At 50.2% G+C, this 19,070-nt stretch overlaps 8 protein-coding genes across 8 annotated transcripts; 5 read left to right on the top strand and 3 right to left on the bottom strand.

Moving 5' to 3' along the window:
- Window positions 1-2,259: 2,259 nt before the first annotated feature.
- AUEXF2481DRAFT_25807 (uncharacterized protein) lies at window positions 2,260-4,130 on the bottom strand (the record flags this gene model as incomplete). The annotated part of the gene is made up of 2 exons (XM_013492613.1): window positions 2,260-3,747; window positions 3,813-4,130. The coding sequence occupies 2 exons, from the start codon at window positions 4,128-4,130 to the stop codon at window positions 2,260-2,262; spliced, it is 1,806 nt and encodes a 601-aa protein (XP_013348067.1).
- Window positions 4,131-5,168: 1,038 nt separating this feature from the next.
- On the top strand, window positions 5,169-7,706 carry AUEXF2481DRAFT_76487 (uncharacterized protein; the record flags this gene model as incomplete). Its single annotated transcript, XM_013492859.1, has 6 exons — window positions 5,169-5,318; window positions 5,450-5,692; window positions 5,909-5,946; window positions 5,995-6,385; window positions 7,061-7,336; window positions 7,389-7,706. The coding sequence occupies 6 exons, from the start codon at window positions 5,169-5,171 to the stop codon at window positions 7,623-7,625; spliced, it is 1,335 nt and encodes a 444-aa protein (XP_013348313.1). The 3' UTR covers window positions 7,626-7,706.
- A 523-nt stretch (window positions 7,707-8,229) lies between these two features.
- AUEXF2481DRAFT_85482 (uncharacterized protein) lies at window positions 8,230-8,818 on the top strand (the record flags this gene model as incomplete). The annotated part of the gene is made up of 2 exons (XM_013492880.1): window positions 8,230-8,352; window positions 8,584-8,818. Coding segments are annotated over exons 1-2 (240 nt in total), but the record flags the coding sequence as incomplete, so codon positions are not given.
- A 696-nt stretch (window positions 8,819-9,514) lies between these two features.
- On the top strand, window positions 9,515-10,746 carry AUEXF2481DRAFT_1400 (uncharacterized protein; the record flags this gene model as incomplete). The annotated part of the gene is made up of 3 exons (XM_013492499.1): window positions 9,515-10,027; window positions 10,084-10,386; window positions 10,438-10,746. The coding sequence occupies 3 exons, from the start codon at window positions 9,515-9,517 to the stop codon at window positions 10,744-10,746; spliced, it is 1,125 nt and encodes a 374-aa protein (XP_013347953.1).
- Window positions 10,747-11,456: 710 nt separating this feature from the next.
- AUEXF2481DRAFT_61646 (uncharacterized protein) lies at window positions 11,457-12,357 on the top strand (the record flags this gene model as incomplete). The annotated part of the gene is made up of 2 exons (XM_013492813.1): window positions 11,457-11,672; window positions 11,728-12,357. 2 exons carry the CDS (start codon window positions 11,457-11,459, stop codon window positions 12,355-12,357), a joined length of 846 nt encoding a protein of 281 aa, XP_013348267.1.
- Window positions 12,358-12,493: 136 nt separating this feature from the next.
- AUEXF2481DRAFT_204920 (uncharacterized protein) lies at window positions 12,494-13,519 on the bottom strand. Its single transcript, XM_013493044.1, has 2 exons — window positions 13,060-13,519; window positions 12,494-12,890 (listed from the first exon to the last, which is right to left on the bottom strand). Exons 1-2 carry the CDS (start codon window positions 13,244-13,246, stop codon window positions 12,631-12,633), a joined length of 447 nt encoding a protein of 148 aa, XP_013348498.1. The 5' UTR covers window positions 13,247-13,519; the 3' UTR covers window positions 12,494-12,630.
- Window positions 13,520-13,793: 274 nt separating this feature from the next.
- Window positions 13,794-17,572, bottom strand: AUEXF2481DRAFT_61674 (uncharacterized protein; the record flags this gene model as incomplete). Its single annotated transcript, XM_013492814.1, has 7 exons — window positions 13,794-15,786; window positions 15,837-16,253; window positions 16,302-16,894; window positions 16,944-17,070; window positions 17,120-17,295; window positions 17,356-17,463; window positions 17,552-17,572. 7 exons carry the CDS (start codon window positions 17,570-17,572, stop codon window positions 13,794-13,796), a joined length of 3,435 nt encoding a protein of 1,144 aa, XP_013348268.1.
- On the top strand, window positions 17,563-19,028 carry AUEXF2481DRAFT_696719 (uncharacterized protein; the record flags this gene model as incomplete). The annotated part of the gene is made up of 5 exons (XM_013493045.1): window positions 17,563-17,935; window positions 17,987-18,128; window positions 18,181-18,582; window positions 18,633-18,718; window positions 18,771-19,028. The coding sequence occupies exons 1-5, from the start codon at window positions 17,882-17,884 to the stop codon at window positions 19,026-19,028; spliced, it is 942 nt and encodes a 313-aa protein (XP_013348499.1). The 5' UTR covers window positions 17,563-17,881.
- Window positions 19,029-19,070: the final 42 nt, after the last annotated feature.

Genomic DNA, 19,070 nt, shown 5'->3' on the forward strand with positions numbered 1-19,070 from the left:
GACAGCTGAAGTTTATGATTCGATGCGTTCAAGGAAAGGAGAGTAGTGACAAGGCAAGATTTCGAGGTCAGGAGATGGTTGAGAGAAGTTTGAAGCCAGAGCAAAAAGAGTCTCTGCGATCAGGCAGGTGGAGCTCCTGCTAGACAACTCCCCTGAGGAACGTACCTTCTGTGTTCGGATAACGGTACGGTCATGCTGAATGAAAGTTGTTCTTTCTATCTCTAGATTCCCGGCGACAGGCATAGGTGCTCTGGGTACAGTTCAGTCTGCTGGAAAATTGGATTTATTAGAGTGAATACGCCAGTTGAGCTCAGGATATGATGTACTGTTCCTGACGCATAGCGTTGCAGGGTCAAACACCAGCTACCTGGCTCACTCCATGATTTCTCACAACAGACCATGTGTCACCTTCATGTATTTTCCAGATGAAATGACTCGACAAACCAAGCCATGGGCTCGTCGCTGTAACGCTACGGAGCTTGGTCAACATAAGCAAAGCCATCGAGCCGTTGTCAACACAAGAGATGTATTGGGCTGCTGTGATAAAAACGGCTTGTTCTTCACTCAAGGCTGGAACCTCCACGAGAGCCGGATGCGGTAGCATCAACCCTTTGTCCTCGAAAGTCAGGAATATGAAGTTTTGAGGCGTGATGTTGTAACCTACGATGTTTGATATGGTGTATTGCCTTACCAGGATTCCCTGTCGAGACAAGGAAGGCGCCCAGTGAATTAGAGGAAGAGCTCCTCAAACAACTCGGGTCACCTCCGTACCAGATAAGCGAACAACAACTCGCAACGATCTTTACTCACTACAAGCCAAGAGATGTTACATTGCGCAGATATCGCAGAGCACCTTTGTGGATCGAGGAGGCCGGCCACAAATCAATGATATACCGCTAATTCTGGCAGAATGTGCCGCTTATTACACCATGCGAGTTTCCTAAAGAGGGTGTTACCGAGGCCTCGGGGCAACGGGCAATAGATGTGGCGTCTGAGAACATCGATGGCTTTGTAGAGATATACTTTCTCGTCCCATACTATCAGTGGATAGCCGAAGCGCAAACGATTATCTTCGAGATACCATTGAGCTGGGCTTTTGAGGAATCGATAGACAACCATCATGACGCTTACCCTCGTCTTAGCTCCGAGAGTTTTTATCGCCTACTCTACGTCTTCGAGAAGTTGCAGTGCTGGACAGACCGTAGTCTCTTGAGACCTACGTTTTGCTGGAAAGACCGTCGTGGAGACAGGAAATATTCGAAACAGACAAACACCAAGCGAAACATCCGGCCCGAATTGGATATTTTGGCATCTATGCACAGCACTCTCGAGGAGGTATTGCAGGTCCGGAGTGATTATCTCGAAGGGAGAGTGACGGTTGACGCGTCCAAAGAAGCTCTGGTGTCGCATCTGGCGGATACCACGGTAGCAGAGATAGAGGCTCTCTATGAGGACATGGATATGAAACGCGGCTATGTGAAGTACTGGATGACGGACGCTTTCGATGCGCTGTCCAGACCAGGGATGCGGGTGGACGACTATATGAGGCGACATATGGATGTCTTTAAGGGCACACTTATACAGCCCAACCCTGAGCTCTTGCAGCGTAGTAATACGCCGATAGATTGGGGGTTCGGCTGAATGTCAGATGGGAACACGTGTTATTCGCGGCTTCCTCATGATGGGTCTTGTCTTCATCGTACAATACAATCATCTGACGGGTGATATCTTCGACTTCCTTATGATCGAGTGCAGTCGTAGCTTTATACTTCCCAGTAACCATGCAGTTGTTTCCTGAGCTCCTCAATTCGCGCGCACTGTGCGATGCACCATGTTGGGGGTTTACTCGTGACCAAGGTGTCGCGAGATATCGTCTAACGTTTCGAGTTCTCGACCGAAATCGTGTCGTCACGATGGCTTGCGGGTCAAGTCGGCCTTAGCACGGCGTGGATGGAGACTGCCTATGACTCGAACTGTAGCGGACTCATGTCGATAAGCACCAACAGACAGATGACATGCGCCAGAGGAAGGAGGAAGGGGGTCGTGGCTGGTGTAAGTCGCGTCGCTCTCTCAATGTCGATTGCGAGTGGGCTTGATCAGGCAAGTGCCTTGCAGATCTTTCGTCCCAGCTCAGCCTCAAATTTGGCTCTCCATTTCACGAAGTCAGTACGAAAGATTCTCAATTCCATCTGGCTCCTTGTGGACATGATCGTTTCATGCTTGATACTGGTCTTGCTACTTAGCTTGCAAGTATAGCTCTCAGCTAATGTAGGGCGGAGGCAGCAGTCCCTCAAGGGAAGCTTTAATCTGGTGCGCCAGAGTCGCTGAGTGCCAGCGATGCTGCTGAGTAAAACCACCCATGATCCAGTAGTTCTCTACTTGGGAGTGACGCTTCCACATTCCACGAATCTCGCCTTCAGTGTCAACACCCCAAGTGGCGTCAATGGGTAATGATATTTTGAGGATGTCAGCCACCGTCTCCCGCGCGTCCTTGTCTGCAAACCCGGTACACCAGATTACCGCATCGGCATCCAGGCTTGATCCGTCAGACAACAACAGTCCTGTGCTTGTATATGCTTTGGGCTCGACACCAGCTCTGAAGCTTGCTTCGCCGCTTACTATAAGCTCTGTAGCGCCTGTATCGACATAATGCCCGCCGCCACGCTCAAGGAGATTGTGCACCAACGCAGCGTCTAGATCTTGGCTGTCGATGACCTGGAAGCCAACTTTCCGGAGAGCAGAGTAGCGATCAGGTTCCTGCGAGGCTAGTGCAGCGAACAAACCTTGCGCAAACTGACTGTCTACAATACTGGGAAGCATCATGAACAGGTTGTCAGCAGCCTCGACCCCGTTATCATACGCACCAAGACCGATCTTGTTACAGATGTACGTGAGAGGTACCATGTAAGTCGGCGAGCGAGCAATCATGGTTGTCTGGAGTCCAGCAGCGTGGCAGTCTTCGAGCACATCAAAGGCCGTGTTGGCTGACCCAACGATACAAACAGTCTTGACGCCTTCTTCCTTCAGCTTGCTGGCGTTCTTGAATTGTGATGAATGTATGCTGATGCCAGTGTACGCTTGCGGCTCTTCAATCGCCGGGGCGTAGGGTATCTGAGATCCGATACCTGTAGCTTGTACCACGTGTTTGGCAATAGCTGTGTAAGTGCCGTTTGGTATCCGGAAACGGACATGCCATTCCCCGCTCCGCTCTCTTGTTGTCTCGATTATCTCGACCGAGTTGATGATATTTAGATTGAAAGCTCGCACGTACTGACTGAGATGCGCTGCAAGATCTTTCTTAGTCAAAAGTTGGTCTTGTAGCTCTTCAGGATATTCCAGATATGGTGGTCCACAGAGAGACGTTCGGACGTGGAACTTCAACGCGTCGTAGCGTAATGTCCAATTGTCACCTACTTGGGCGTTGCGATCAGCCATGACGCTGTGCACGCCCAACGCCTTCAGTCGCGCTGAGAGTGCTGCAGCTGCATTACCACCTCCCACAATGAACACATCTGTCTTGAATGTGCTGCTGTCCGTCTGTGACGTGCCAGGAGTTTGCAGCACACTTCGATCTTCTGGATATTCGTCGAGATGATCAAGCTTTGTACTCAGGATCCAAATCTTCCAATTCAGGGTTTCTTGGGTCGTCTGGGAGTTGGTCGTCATGACTGGCAAGAGCCACATCCTTCCGCTACAATTGGCTGCTGGAGATTCTGTTCCGAAAGAGAATGCACAAGTAACGAACACCTAATTGAACCAAACTTTGTCAGTCGCGCATACCGATGGCTTCATCTGGCAACCAATCAACTTACCATTGTAGGACCGGCTTGCACAAAGTCTGCGCTGCCATCGAGCTCAAAATTTCCAGTCACACTGCGGAGATTCTTTGTCTCCAACAATGCAGAGGCGATTTTAGCTGGTGATATGATGGTACGTAGATGCCATGTGAGTGCGAGTTGATCTTTCCAAAATGACTGCTCGGCATAGAAACATTCTTCGAGCAAGTCCGGACGGTCTGCTGCTACAGCAGCGTTGAACCTCTGCAGTACAGCGCGAGCTTCACCTGTAGCATCCAGGGATACAGGATCTGACAGGCTGACAATAACAGTAGGGAGAGCGTGGTCGCGCATCAGTTTCCGCAGATCGCCCTTTGCAGGATGGCGGACGTCCAGCTTGGATTCATGTTGAGGTATGGGATTGTCGCTCTCTATGATCTGGATCTCAGTCGCCAGGCATAAACGTCGATAAAACACAGGAAGACCTACCAAGAGCTATCGTCGATGCCATTTCAGTCATTCTATCGGTATGAGCAGGAACAATATCTCAGCAAAGCGCGAAAGATTGAGATGAATTGGGGTGAAGTCTAGTGGGAGCGAAGCTTATTAATATCGGACTGGATCACAGCCCGCCTTCTTGCGTAGCTCCAGAAACATAGTGGCACATGTGAGTATCAGGCCCGTCAGACTGCATGCTGAGAAAAGTGACAACCTGTGCGCTGCCATGGCCGATCGATGGGCTGGATACATTACGCCACTCTCGATGTGTGGAGACGGGCGCCAGCAGAGTTAGACTAGGAGCGTGATTTAGATTAATTCCCCAGTATGATCATTTGCTACCGGCAACCTGTTATGTCGTATACAAAGTGCACACAGCTTGTGTCAAAGTGCAACATAGAAAGCTGCTCGGGAAAAACACATGCCGCCCATGACGCTGTCGATCATCTGCCAAGAGCGCCCCACCATGCCGAAAGACGACTTCTCACGCAGGAGATATTGTCGGATGCGCTTTCCATGTGGCAACAATGCTGGATTGGGATTACGAGGTGATGCGCCTGCGAGATTGGGCAAGAAGGACTTCCTCCCTCCGTCATCGACCGCATGGTGTCTCAAACTTGAAGCACCACAGACTCTCCTCTCACTATGCGTGCAAGAATGCAGCTGTTCATCTCTAACAACGATGGTCTCGAAGCAAGACTCCCCGAACGCACCAGTCGTTAAAGATATGCGGGTCGCTCAACTGAGCCCGCCTTAGCACTGGATTCACCCAGGAGGCTGGTCAAGGTAGGTCGATTTCGTAATTCGAAGTAGTCTTCAAGTCTACTTATATACTTTCCGTCCGCTCTAGCGGGTCTCTTCATTCCGCCTTCACAGATCTATCTTAGCGAAAGCATGTCTTTATCCCCTGAGATACAAGCTCTTCTTGCTGCGCCTGCTCTGGTACCGCCGACTGGCATCACAGCCGACTTTGACAATCCCCCAAATAAGAACTGCCTTGCCTGGATTGTCACGACGCTTTGCATGGCTTTCGCGACTTTCTCGGTCATCATACGTTTGTATGCCAAAGTCTTGATCATGAAGTGACCACAGGTGGAGGAGCTGCTCGTGCTCTCCGCATATGTTCGTCAGACCGTTCGTCCTGGCAAGACGTTACGCTGACTGCAACGATACAGGGAGCTTACTGGTGTACTGCTTACGCTGGTTACAAGATGATCTTCTATCCTGGCTACTACGTCCATCAGTGGAACCTTTGCAATGGCGACCTTGTAGAGCCGTTCTACCTCATTCTTATGTATGGTTGCGCATACTCTGCGACATTGGCCCTCGTGAAGACTGCCATCTTGATTGATTGGTGCAGATTCTTTGTCATCGGAGACTCTCGCACAGGATACTTTTGGCGTATCAGCGCGTTCCTTGTCTGTCTCCAGATAGTTTGGGGCATACTATGCATCATCCTTTTGAACACGCAATGTGTGCCCCACGCCGCCATATGGAAATTCTATCTTTCAAGCAAGTGCTACAGTCTACCCAAAGTCATGCTCATATCTGCGAGCGTACAAGTTGTCACAGATTGGTCCATGATCTTACTACCGCAAAAGACGATATGGGGTTTGCAATAGACGATACGAAAGAAGATTGGTGTCTCTGTGGTCTTTGGCGTGGGTCTCTTGTAAGTGCTTCCTCGCTTAGGCTTCACCATCAGATACTGATAGTCCAGGGCCTGTATCGCTGCGAGTATTCGCTTATCGACAACCATCACCTTTTCGCATGAAGCCGACAGAATGTACTTTATCGGACCGCTCCTATTCTGGGCTTGCGCTGAGATGACGTGTGGTTTCTTCATTCTCAGCGTTCCCTGTATGCCTAGTATGGTCAAGCATAGCGGTCTTCCTGGCCTCATCGACAGTTTTCGCAGTCAAGGCTCGAAGTTCTACAGTAGCAGTTCAAGCAACCTTCGCAACGCCGTCTCCCATACCTCTGATCTACCCTCAAGAAAAACATCCAGGGGCCTACCCAGATCCGCAGATTACTACCACAACATCGACGAGGAACATGGTACCATGTCACTACAAGCTCTCGGAAGATCCAAATCGCAGACAAACTTGCGGGTAGCACATGGACAGCACGACTGTGGGGTGAAGTGCACGACTTCCACTACAGTCACCTCCATCCCTGCTTCTGGTCACAGAGCGGATGAACTTGAACGGCGGGTTGCGCCATGGAATACTTGAGCAGAGTCTGCAAGTCATCTCCTCATAAGCCGGTATACGTTATCTTCTACTTACGTGTACATGTGTCTCAGTTATCTGAAAGCTAGACTGAACTGAAGATTGATCAATTGTATCCGTAGTTGACTTTGGTGTAGTGTGGCTCCTGTTACTATTGTATACACCAAGCTATCTGATTGAGAAAAATCATGCATCTACAACAGACTTCAAGATTAATTTCTGATCATTCGTAACGACCGTATCTCTCCAAGCTCAGGCTTCCATTGCTAACGCAAGCAGAAAGCAGCTGTTTGTACGGGAAGGTGTATGACATCCGTTTGTACGGAAGCTGTCATCGACACGGCGATGAGTCGTACCTCTCTTTTTGGCTTCATCTATAAAGTCGTCACAGAGTCTCAAGCCTGCCTTTTCCTGTTTGACCTTCCTCCCAGATCGATGCCTAGGAAGCGCAAGCCTTGTCGCAACGCAACTTCAGAGTGTCCACATGCTGAGCAGATGCAGTCTACGTAAGACCCAAGGTCATCTATCAAACATGATGTACTAAGCCTCTCTCAGCATGGAGTCCTCCAACGCTCCTATCGGCCCCAAGCTCCCGCCGCCCCCGGATCTTGTGTCGAAGCAGTCAAGGCATGCTTCGTATCGACAACTGAGCCTGCCAATGGAAAGTCACCCCAGTCGACTGCCCCTGACCAGACCAAAGCTGCCTCCAGCGATTCCTCTGCGTCCGATTCCGCCAAGGCCATCATCCTGGACCTGATCAAGGCTACAGAGGCAAAGTGCTCAGCTCGCGATGGCCTCATTTTACGTCTTTCGAGGGCACAGATCGAATTGGTCAGTAGAACTCAGTGCACACTAGATTCACGTAGCTGATCATCGGGCAAAGTGCGAAACTCAAATCCAGCAACGCGGCGTTGACATCGATCGTGCTTCGAAGATAATCGTCCAGCTCCACTTGGACATGGATCGCTGGACTAGGGAGAAGGTGAACGCCATGGCTGCCAAGTCAAGAGCAGAGAATCTTCTTCTCCTGTTGCAGCAGAAAAACAAGAGGCATGATGAGAAGCTTTCGGACGAAGTGGTAGAGAAGCAGTCGGCTATGAAGCCAGAGGAGATCGATTGAGACTTGGTTATGACCTTGTGAGATTAGTGATTGGAACACTACCGTACAACAGTAGTTGAACACAAAAGCCAACGAACCAACACAGCTTCCTTGCTACCTCTTTGATCAATCTGACAATAGCAACGGCATCACTGACGCATTGTCACTCCACATTGCTCGTCAGGACGGGCTGAGATCGACCTTACCATTATCACAAACCTCTTTCTCAGATATAACTACCACATACATCAAGTCCGTCCTTCAAAACGGTCATTTCGCAGGCTTCTGACTCATCCCAGTATAACGGATAACCCCGAGGTAGCCAAAGCCACAATCAAAAAACCGCTCGACTTCTTCTCCGAGCGCCGCAACGTCAACAAAATCACGATCACAATGGTGAACCACCACCTCTCTCCTTCATGACCCAGTCCTTCAACGTAACGAAGATACCAAACAGTGTCACACTTCGATGGTGGGAAGTGAGGAGACTTGGACTCAGGCTACGATAGAGGCTTTTGATGTTGTCTGAGGGATTGGTTATTTTCTCCATTCGTCAATTGAAACTTTGAAGTGGTAGGTTGAGAGCGAGCACGGCGTAAATCGGGAGATTACAGGGTTGGGAGAAGTCGGGAAGTTGGAAGTCAAATCCCTAGATTGAGAGAAGACGACGAGCAAGGAGAAATGGAGTTCTGGTGGGAGGATTCGGCAAGGTCTTTCTCGAGACTTTTACCAGAATATATGGCATGAAGTAAGTCGCAATTCTGTTCCATCGCAATTGAGATCCATGTGCCAAGTGTAACTTTGCTGTGAGACACGACTTGATTGTTTTCATCTACTTGTGATCTTTCACTCTCACAGCTTCTTCTACCGTCTTGAGTCGCCTCGCTCCTGACTGGCAACTCTTTCCTCCATACCTCGCCAATACTAGTGTGAGGTTCTTGGCCAAAACAATTCACGCATGTTGCTGATCATATCTCAGTATGGATACTGTCCGCCGCAACCTTCAACACACGTCTGACAAACTCGCCTTGGTCCAAGAGACTCACAACAACATGAACAACAAGCTCGCTATGGTCCAAGAGATACACAACATCATGAACAACGAACTCAAGCAAACCAAAGACTCCTTTGAGCAAGTCAAGAAGAAAATGGAGTCCACCATCAAGGCTCCCGACAAGGCTACTCATGAATTCATCCAGTCGTCCATCAACATGGTAAGACCACCATTGTGACCAATTCTACTCGTCACCAACTTACACGTCCTGCAGGTCAGAGCTCAGATTGAGAAGCGCAACCACGATGTCGAGGGTGCAAAGGAGTGCAAGGCAACCGCGCTCAAGAACTTCCAGCGCTACCACAAGGCCGTCAAAGCTGTGGAGGAGCTCAAGTCCGGCGAAATCGATCAGTGTGTTGGCGAGCTTTATGGCGAGGGTCACGATTGGCTGACTCAGAGTATCGTTCGCTGGGAGAAGGAGAATGAGCAGGCTGGTGATGCGATCCGTAAGCTCGAGTGGGAGCTGAAGACTTAGAAGATGTTGACCTAGTGACGGGATGCGAAGCGCTCACTCAGCGACCGGCTGTTGTCGGTGTTGGGAGGAGAAAGTTGGCTTCCATGGAAGTGAAGCTACAGCTCTTTTGTAGTCTAGTCCGCAATACGGCTGGCTTGCGGCTTGCGCTTTCTCATTAGCTTTCACACTTTCGAATCCACTTTACCTTTCCTCTCAACCACGCGCAGACCGCATCTTTTCCACCTCTCCTCATCACAACAACGTGTCAGCACCGCAATGTATGTTTCTGAAATACCTCTTACGCGCAGCTACTGACTACGCATCAGCATGAAGATCTCACCATCCATCATCAGGGACTTGTGAAAGTCCCGCGATCAAGCCCTCGAAGCTCTCGCTTCAGGAATGAATAATCATCGCCAGACCAAGGGCAAGCTGTCTGAGCTTGCAGGCTGCCTAGAAGTAACAAAGGCTCTCTTATCCGAAGGTAAACTGCGTGAAGGTGTTCCGGAAACCAAAACGAGACATTCTATCATCGACCTCACTGCCGACGAAGCAGCGCATAAAGACGTGGAGATGGCAGATGTTCTTGACAAGACTCATATCTCTGCTTCCACTACTCATCCTGACTACAAGTTCGCCAACTTCTTTCGTGGAGCAGGCGGCGTTTCTGTCGGAGCGGACGTCGTTCACGCACTCAACTGCCACATTACCACAGTGAACAAGACATTCTCGCCCGCCTATGCAGTGACAGGCAAGGAATACGACGCCACCGAGGCAACCCTGGTCTCTATCCCGGACGGCCCGGCTCCCACATCCGAAGACAGAAAGCTGTGCCACGCCGAGGCTGACTTGATCGAGGCCAGAAAGTCCATTGACGAGAAGCAAATGGAGATCTTCCACCTCAACGAATCGTTGGTCAATTCCATCAAGTCTTGCATCCAAGTGATCGACCTTCTCTCACCTCCGCGGAGACCGAGCTCCAGCAGACCAAAGTCTCTCCCTCCGAGCTCAAAGAGTCGCACGACCATGCCGTCAAGTCTCTCGCTTCTAGAGAGAAGGAACTCCAGCAGACCAAGATTTCCCTGCTTTGTACCAAAGAGTCGCGCGATCGAGCGATCAAGTCACTCGCCTCCAGAGAACAAGAACTCCGCCGAGCCGAAGAAGACTTGAATGACGCATTGCATTCTCTGACCGAGACCACGAGGGAGCTCGATGAACACAGAGAGGCTTATGCCCAAGGTGAAGAAGAGCATCTCGAGGGCCTTATTGCCTTGGTAGGGAACGATAGTTTTAGGCCTTGGAAACATTAGCTGACCACTAGATAGATCAAGTCCACGATCAAAATGCGCAAGCAGGACATCGAGCGCGCCAAAAAGTGCGTGAATACCCAGGCCACTGACATGAGTATTCTTCTCGAGCAGATGTCCTGTGTCATTCCGCCTGGTCAGGACAGAGATGAGATGATTGCTCGACTCTGCAAGTTGTCCTGTTCAATTGAGGACTACGGCCTTAGGTGCATCGATCGTTGGACCGAACAGAGCAAAGACGCCAAAGCCCGGGTCAAGGAGCTCGAGCAGGAGCTGGAGGAGATCAAGCAGTCCGATGATTTTGAGAGTTGCGAGGCGGACGATTAAGTCTCATCAGAGAAGAATCACGGTCCGCGGCAGCAATCACTCACTGAATTTAGCTGGAGAGGCTACGAGATCCTGGCGAGCTACAAGATGCTCAGAGCTGACACATAAGATACGAGCAGAAGCACAGCGATAGAGCAGCAAATCATGAAAACATCACAGTCAAGTCGTTCTTTACTCAGTGACATGTCGCAAAGGACGGAAGGAGCGAAGGAAGTGCAGCGGAGTTCGTTGCCGATGAACCCCTCGGTTAGTGGGGGCTTCGGCATGAGCCTCGGTCGGCGATTTGACGATCTGTTGACTCCCGGCAGCGAAAAAAGATGGGCCGAGAGCAACACACTCGGCGAAGCTGTTCTCACGGCCTCGCATGAATATTCCAGTATGCCAATTAGAAATCAAACAGGGACGAGAGTGAGATGAGGCAGCAGAGGACACGACGCTTACATCTCTTCTCTTTGTCCTGAGCTTCTTGCGCTTGTTGTTCGTTATTCTTGATACCTCGTCGTCGCTGAGAGCTGGACAATACCAAGAGCGTCATCATGTCCATCGCAAGTGCAGTGTTTCGCACCATGCGACCAGCCGCTCGCCCAATCTTGCGCCCGGTGCCTTCGGCAAGACTCCTCCAACCTGTCCAAAGCATTCGACGCTCATCACACTCTCCTCTCGGCAGCTCGTCGTTGCCGACACGCAAAAAGGTCACGCTACCAACGCTCATGTCGCTGTACCGCAAGAACGAAGCCATTACCGTCATCACCGCCCACGACTTTCCTTCAGCACATGTAGCCGACCAAGCAGGCATAGACATGGTGCTAGTCGGCGACTCCCTCGCCATGGTAGCCCTCGGCATGGACGACACCAGCGAAGTCCTCATGGAGGAGATGCTGCTCCACTGCCGCAGCGTAGCCAGAGGCGCCAAATCTGCTTTCCTCGTAGGTACCTGTCCTTGCAGTCCCCGCGCGCATTCCATTGACTGACCACAAACAGGTTGGCGACCTCCCCATGGGCTCGTACGAGATCTCACCCGACCAAGCGCTTCAATCCGCAATCACCATGATCAAGACTGGTCGCGTGCACGCCATCAAACTCGAGGGAGGCGCTGAAATGGCTCCCACCATCAAGAAAATCACATCCGCCGGTATCCCCGTCCTCGCTCACGTCGGCCTCACACCACAACGCCAAAACTCTCTCGGAGGCTTCAGAGTTCAAGGAAAGACTACGGCAAGCGCATTGAAGCTACTACAAGATGCAGAGGCAGTGCAAGAGGCGGGAGCTTTTGCCATGGTCGTGGAAGCCGTCCCCGCTGAGGTTGCGACTTTAGTAACCAAGAAGCTGCGGGTTCCTACCATTGGCATTGGCGCTGGCAATGGCTGTTCAGGTCAAGTGCTTGTTCAAGTCGATATGCTAGGCAACTTTCCACCCGGCCGCTTCCTGCCGAAGTTCGTAAAGAAGTACGGTGACGTCTGGGGTGAGTCCACAAGGGCGATGCAGCAATACAAAGAGGAGGTTAAGAGCAGAGCATATCCTGCTGTGGAGCACACCTACCCCATGCCTGAGAAGGAGCTAAAAGAATTCATGGGCTTGCTTGGAGAGACGAAAGTGGAGAGTGAGGCTTAGGACGCTTGGTCTGCGGCATTTGGTGCTTTTTTGTCTTGTTGCATATATACCCTCTTTAGCGACATGTCTTGTCGGGATGAGTAGATAATCACATCCATTTGGGCATGCGCTTTTATAGCGCTCATTCGTTCCATCATCATCTTGATCATCATTGCTCCATGCCTCTCCAACTCAATTAGTGAAATGCCATGACTCCCTCTCCCATCCATCTCCATCCCACCATACTCCCCCTCTCTCCTTCCCTCTCTCCTTCCCTCTCACACGCTTCCCCAATCACCCAAAAGCAGGCGCAACAGCATAACTAACAATCAAATCCTCCCCCGTCCTAAAACACCTCCACAAATTCCCCACTTGCTCATCCATCCCCGGAGCAAAAACCTGATTCACATAGCAAAAAACACTCTGATGGGAGTCAAGACGTAATTGTCTGCGTAGGTAGCGGACGATCCAATCGAAATGGTGGGTAGAAGAGATTGTCACGCGGGGTTTGGGGAGGGAAGGGGTTCCGGGGCCGGGACGGAAGCGGAGGTGGACTGTTTTTTGAAGGGTGGGATTAGATGAGGAAGGGAGATGAGGTTTGGGGGATGAGAGGAGAGAAGATGGATGGGAGGGGGAAGGTGGATGGAAAGGTGAAAAGGAAAGCTTGTTGTAAGGTGATGGTGACGGTGATGGTGATGGTGATGGCGATGGTGATAGACTTACTCTTTTTTTGCTCTAGCATCCCTGCTGAGGAGAGAGCATTGTGCGCATCCAATGGTAGATGATCCAATACCATCGATGCTGCCATTGTCATGGGCATCTCGGCTGCTGGCGATTCATTCGAGGCAAGACTTTCTTCTTCGTCTGCTTCTGCTTCCGTCACCATGTCTGGCGGTGGTGATGAGGACATTGATTATTATTGTGCCCCGTGGGTTGAGAGAGGTCTCTTTTGTGATCTGTGACTGTGATTTTCTTTTGGCTGATTTGACACAACTGTTAGGTCGTGGATAGAAGTAGTCCAAATGGATTTGTGATGATTTCGTGGATTGTGGCAGCGTGATGATCTGATCATGGGAGATGAGTGGTGGAAGCTGGGGACGAAACGTGGTGATCGTCAGCTTCAGGCAACAGAATCGCACAACAACATCATCGATCTTCTTTGGTATAAATTTAATTGGAACATCTGATGTCGCAAAAATTCAAAAACACCCCCATATAAGTCAAACTGATGTTTTGGTCAGTCTGTAGAGCTTGATTTCACATCAGGGCCCTGATCCTTTCGACTGGAAGGTTACTTTGCCCTAAAACGGAGACGAGCACGACAGCACTCTGAGCTGAGGAAGGCTCGCTCGAGCACAGGTAGCTATCCCTCTGCATTGAAGTGAAGGTTTTGTTCTAGTCAAAATACACTCTATCGATGCTAGACTATGTACAAGTTTCTAAAAGAGAGACCGCACTCACCGAATCGGGCTTCCGAAAATGTCTTTCTTGACCGAGGGAGAATGACTGGCTCCTCCAAGCAGTGCAGGTCCCACCGTTTTCCTAGCTGGCGTACCTGGCACGCTCATATGTCCAGGAGTCTCAGGTCTCCACTCACCATTATCTCTTTCCGTCTTGTAGACTGACGGCGGCTTGAAATTAGTCTCTCTGCCGCGATCAAAGATGTCATCGAGCATGTTTTCGATGATACCTGCGTCCATGAATTCCTGGTACTTGCGCCAGAGTTTGAGTGCTGTACGGGCATCCTCCACACTGTCATGACCTTTGTCGGCGTTCTGTTGAATCTCTTCTCGAAGTAGATACCAGGCCAGGAAGCGTAGTGACAAACGGCGCTGACTGCGGAGACGATGTGAGAACAGATCGACCGTGTCTACGACTTGCGCTCGTGGAACGTGAATATTGATGATGCGAAAATCCTTTGGCAAACCGTGACCCACAAACACAACTCCCAGATTCAGTAGCAGCCACAGCTTCTTGTAGGCCACTTTGAGATTGACCAGATTGTGTTTACTGACAGCGCGGTCAAGATCACCTGGATTGATGCCCGAGTACGCGGTCAGATAGTCGACCACAGGCTCAGAGCTCGCAATGTAGTCGTCAATGAAGGGCAATCCTTCGTATGGCCCTGCGCCGCGCAGTACTGATACACGAGCCAGGCCAAGCCGAGGTGGACGAACGGTTTCGCGAGTACCATCTGCCTTGATGTCAATCTCGGCCTTCGAGAGAGCAACAAATTCAGCATCAATAGCGCATGGCATGCCAGCACGGGGAAGCTCGGTCGTTGGGTTGAGGTTGCGCAGCACTGTTGGGTCGGGGGATTTGTGCGGTCCTCTGGGCAGGTAGTAAAGAAGAGACGGATCGAGATTTTCTTTCCAAGAATCATCAATGACGTGAGATTCCGACTTGGCTTGATAAGTCAGGATAGAAGGTAGTTTCCAATTCATGTCGAACCGTAGAGCCTCTTCAGAAGTTGTGGATCTGACAAGGAAATCGTTGAACAAGTGCCATTGGTCTTGGTCGGTTGGGTCAGGCGAAGACGGTGCGACATTGATCAACGACACAAGATGAGACTTCTGGTTGTCTGCGCTGTTGATGTCAACGACCATACCAACAAGCTCATAGACCATGATGTCATAGAATCCTCGCTGCAAATGATACTTGAGGTCGGATCCTTCGTAGCAGAAGAACTGTCCGTTCTGTACTACGACACCAATTTCTTGCGGCAGCCATCCTGGTGTTGCCCATAATTGCTTGTGGTCTGGCGAATGGATAGCAGTGTTGACCATCAAGACCTTGGGAATGCTCTGAATGGTCTTGCGGGTGCTGAGTTGCTGGTACCGTTTGCATCGGTCACACCAACCTCTAGTCTGATCTTGACGTTCAACACTGGCTTTGAGAACCTGAGAAAATGCTGGTCTGGGTGGTGTCATGCGTGGGTGATGTTTTAGTGGCTTCGGGGGATATACCAGATCATGAACGAGTGTTTCGCCAGGCTTGAGCATCTCATTAGCGCAATGTCCGCATCTTATTGCCAGCAAAGCGCCTGTCGTCAAAGACTGTTCCATGTGCCTGTTGTGCGGAGGTAGCTGCCTGAAACTATCGCAGAAGACCTTCAGCAGAAATCTGTTCGCGGCTTGTATCGTGACGGAGAGTGGGTTATTGGCAGTCGCAAATTGTTCGAGAAGTCCAAGTGTAGAGGCGTCCGACAAGCTGCTGAATACCTTGAGGAAGTTGCTAGCTTGACAGTTCATACCCGCAGCCTTTTCCAGCATGTCTGTCAAGAAGCCCATCTCACAGAGTAAGCAGTTATCATAGAGGCAAGACGTTGCTGTATGGTGAAGTGCTAGATTGCGTATTGTTGGGGTGAAGCGCAGAAGTTGTAGTAACGGATTAGTGTACGAGTTTGCGATGTGGGTTTCCAGTCCAGAGTGCTTCGTTTTGTTGTAGTACCTGGAACATTTTAGCAATTAAAAAGCAACTCAAAGCGCCAATTGACATACTCAAAATCGAAATCGTCTACACCAAATTTACTATATTTGATCTCGACGTTTCGGTACATTACGGGAACATCCCTTCGTGTAGTTCCGCCAAGGGCAAGATCGCCCAGAGCCTCAAGCGCATCTGACATCCTTCGCGGGCCTTCATGACCTTGTGAGTCGTCCTTCTGCCGTTCGCTGAGGAATCGCGGCGCCGAAAGTGTATCGTGTGCTCTCTGGACTGCTCTTGTGTCTTCGAATTGATATCTCCGCGTCTTACGTGGGAATGGTGCGTAACCGCCGATATCTGATCGCTTCAGTGAGGCGATGATCCCAGCGTCAATCTTGCTCGGTGGTGCTCCGACTTCAGACACAAGATGGCTTGGCCAAGCTGAAAACAGCATTTCTCGGTAGTATGGCATGCCGATTATATTCAGAGGACTGTGCCTGGTCAGCAAAAAGCGGACGATGAATTGGAGTGACACTTACATGTCTGCTGACCAGTCCATGGGCGGCGCAGGTGCCGGCTGATCCGCAAATTCAGTCGGGCTACCGTATTCCGTGAATTGTATCTTGTTAGGCGAACCCCAAAGATGCATGGCGCATTGAGCATCAGCAAGCACGAGAGCGTCTCCTGAAGGTGCAATATCCAATGATGTAATGTGGGTGTCGAACACATTTGCATGTCGCATGCTAGGAGCATCCGGATTCATGATGTCGATAGCATAGATGAGTCCTCCTTGTGAGGCAACCAGGCAAGTAGTCGACATTTTGGGGTGCATCCGGACAAAGGCTGCCCCTGGTGGGAATGGAACTGGAGGCAGCGGCATCAATGTCTTCAAGTCGAAGACATTTGCGAGATGGTCTAACATATAGCCATGCTGTGGCCTTGAAGACCATCCGCAAGTGACAAGGATATCGGACCTGGCGTCCATGTCATTGATGAAAGCTGAATGTGCCTTCCATGTCCGGGCGACCTTGTAGTTGATGAGATCTAGAAAATGAACGAAGCCGTCAGCTGTACCAGCACATATGTACTGTCCGCCACGCTTCATCATGGTGTATGGCGCATCTGCTTTGAGCTACGGCCTAGTCAGATCAAACTGTTGGTTCGATGGCACACAAACGTACTGTTGAGGTGATGACCCCCTTGTCGACGTCGATTTTATACATCGTCTCTTGGCAACCAGCGACCAACACTTCATGAACACCTTTTGAGGTGAATGCCATGCATCGCAGATCTTTCATGTCATCTTGGCTGGGTATAATCAGCTTGGATCAATCCACAAGATTGATCAGGATCTTACTTGAAATGCCATTGTGTTAGTCCCTTCCGTGAGGCGAGATGTACGCTCTTCGCTGTTATCGATATGACACCTCGGTCGCACATCAGCATTTGCTTGACGGGTCCTTCGGCGGACGCATGGCCTCGATATGAGGTATATCTTTGGAGCTCGGGCCCATAAAATGATGTGATTCGACCCTAATACTTTGAGATGAGCGAGACCATATTTCAGTCAACTGTCTGGAAAGCGTTGCTTACAAATTCGTTTGCGGTCCATAACAGCTCTTGCATAGAATCAAAAGAAAAAGTGCTGATGGGTGTATTCAAGGCATTTGGACTTGGTGGAGGAAGCACAACGCGGGCGACCTGGAGGACGAATGAACATAATGATCTTTGAAAATGCAACTGTCCGAAGAATACATAGTCGCATTGGAGTTGTTGGGCGACGCCTTACCTCATCCCAATCTGACTCCATTGTTGCGGGATCGACTCGATTTATGCAGCATTACTTGCGCAAACGACGACATGAGAGTTAAGAATAATCGTACTTCCCACCTCGCATTAACAAAGTGACCAAACAGAATAAGCGACAAAGGTGGTTCTCTGCAGCAGTAAAGCGGCCTTGCGAGACCGGGCGGGATGGACGTGTTGTCTCCTTGGATAGACGCGTCTCGATCAAGACGGAAAGAAAGGACGCCGACGCCGAAGATTCCCCATTGGTGATGACGTCTTTCAGCGCTCCTTCTGTTTCGATGTGAGGCGGCTTCTTGGACATTTTACTAAAATGCAGAAACGATTGTTCTCCAACTTGAGAAGACTTCAGCATGAGAATCCATTGGTATGTGGTTGCTAAGTTGGCTGTTTGGATGTTTGAACTCACACGGTGCAGGGATTGCCGAGATCTGGCACGCCGCCAAATCTGAGAGCTCGCATGCAGAGAGGTTTACCGGAAAAGCGACCTATTAAAGATGTCAAGAAAGTCATCGCAGTATCGTCAGCGAAGGGTGGAGTCGGAAAATCAACAATATCCGGTATGCTCTAGTGATCGAGTTATACGTTGACTCCCAAGCTTAAACCGAATAGTCAACCTTGCTCTAGCATTCGCCAGAAGCGGCTTGAGAACCGGTGTCCTCGATACTGACATATTTGGACCCTCAATCCCTACTCTTCTTGATCTCGAGGGCAACGAACCACGACTATCCTCCAGTAGGTCCATACCGTATTCCAATCTTCGGACATCACAAATAAACAAACGCACAGACAATCAGCTGATACCCTTGACTAACTATGGACTCAAATCCATGTCGATGGGCTATCTGGTACCTCAGACATCAGCAATTGTGTGGAGAGGATTGATGGTCATGAAAGCACTTCAACAGCTTTTGCACGAAGTGGAATGGGATGGACTCGACGTTCTGGTGCTTGACCTCCCACCAGGTACTGGAGATGTCCAATTGACTATAACTCAACAAATTGAGCTCGATGGTATACACGACTGGCGATATAAAGACTGACCAGATACTGACCAATCACAGGAGCTGTAATAGTGTCTACACCACAGGACGTTGCACTCAAAGACGCTGTTCGTGGTGTCGAAATGTTTCGTAAAGTCAAGGTGCCAGTATGTGATTCAAAGTATCATCAGCAGAATCTACAGCTTACCTCTCTCCTAGATTCTAGGCATGGTACAAAACATGTCCGCCTTCACCTGTCCGAATTGCTCCACAACGCATTCGATCTTCGGTCGCGAAGGTGTTATCAAGAAGTGCGAGGAAATGAACATTAAGCTCCTTGCTGACATTCCGCTGCATCCGAGTATTTGCGAAGATGCAGATCGCGGAAAGCCAACGGTAGTCGCAGAGCCAGATAGTCTGAGAGCACAAGTCTTCAAGGATTTGGCTGGAGACCTGCGAAAGCAACTGCAATTCTGACGAAAAAAACGATGGTTTCAGAGATGCAGAAGCATCACCACA

The sequence above is a fragment of the Aureobasidium subglaciale genome, assembly GCF_000721755.1.
Source record: "Aureobasidium subglaciale EXF-2481 unplaced genomic scaffold scaffold_1, whole genome shotgun sequence".
Classification (NCBI taxonomy): domain Eukaryota; kingdom Fungi; phylum Ascomycota; class Dothideomycetes; order Dothideales; family Saccotheciaceae; genus Aureobasidium; species Aureobasidium subglaciale.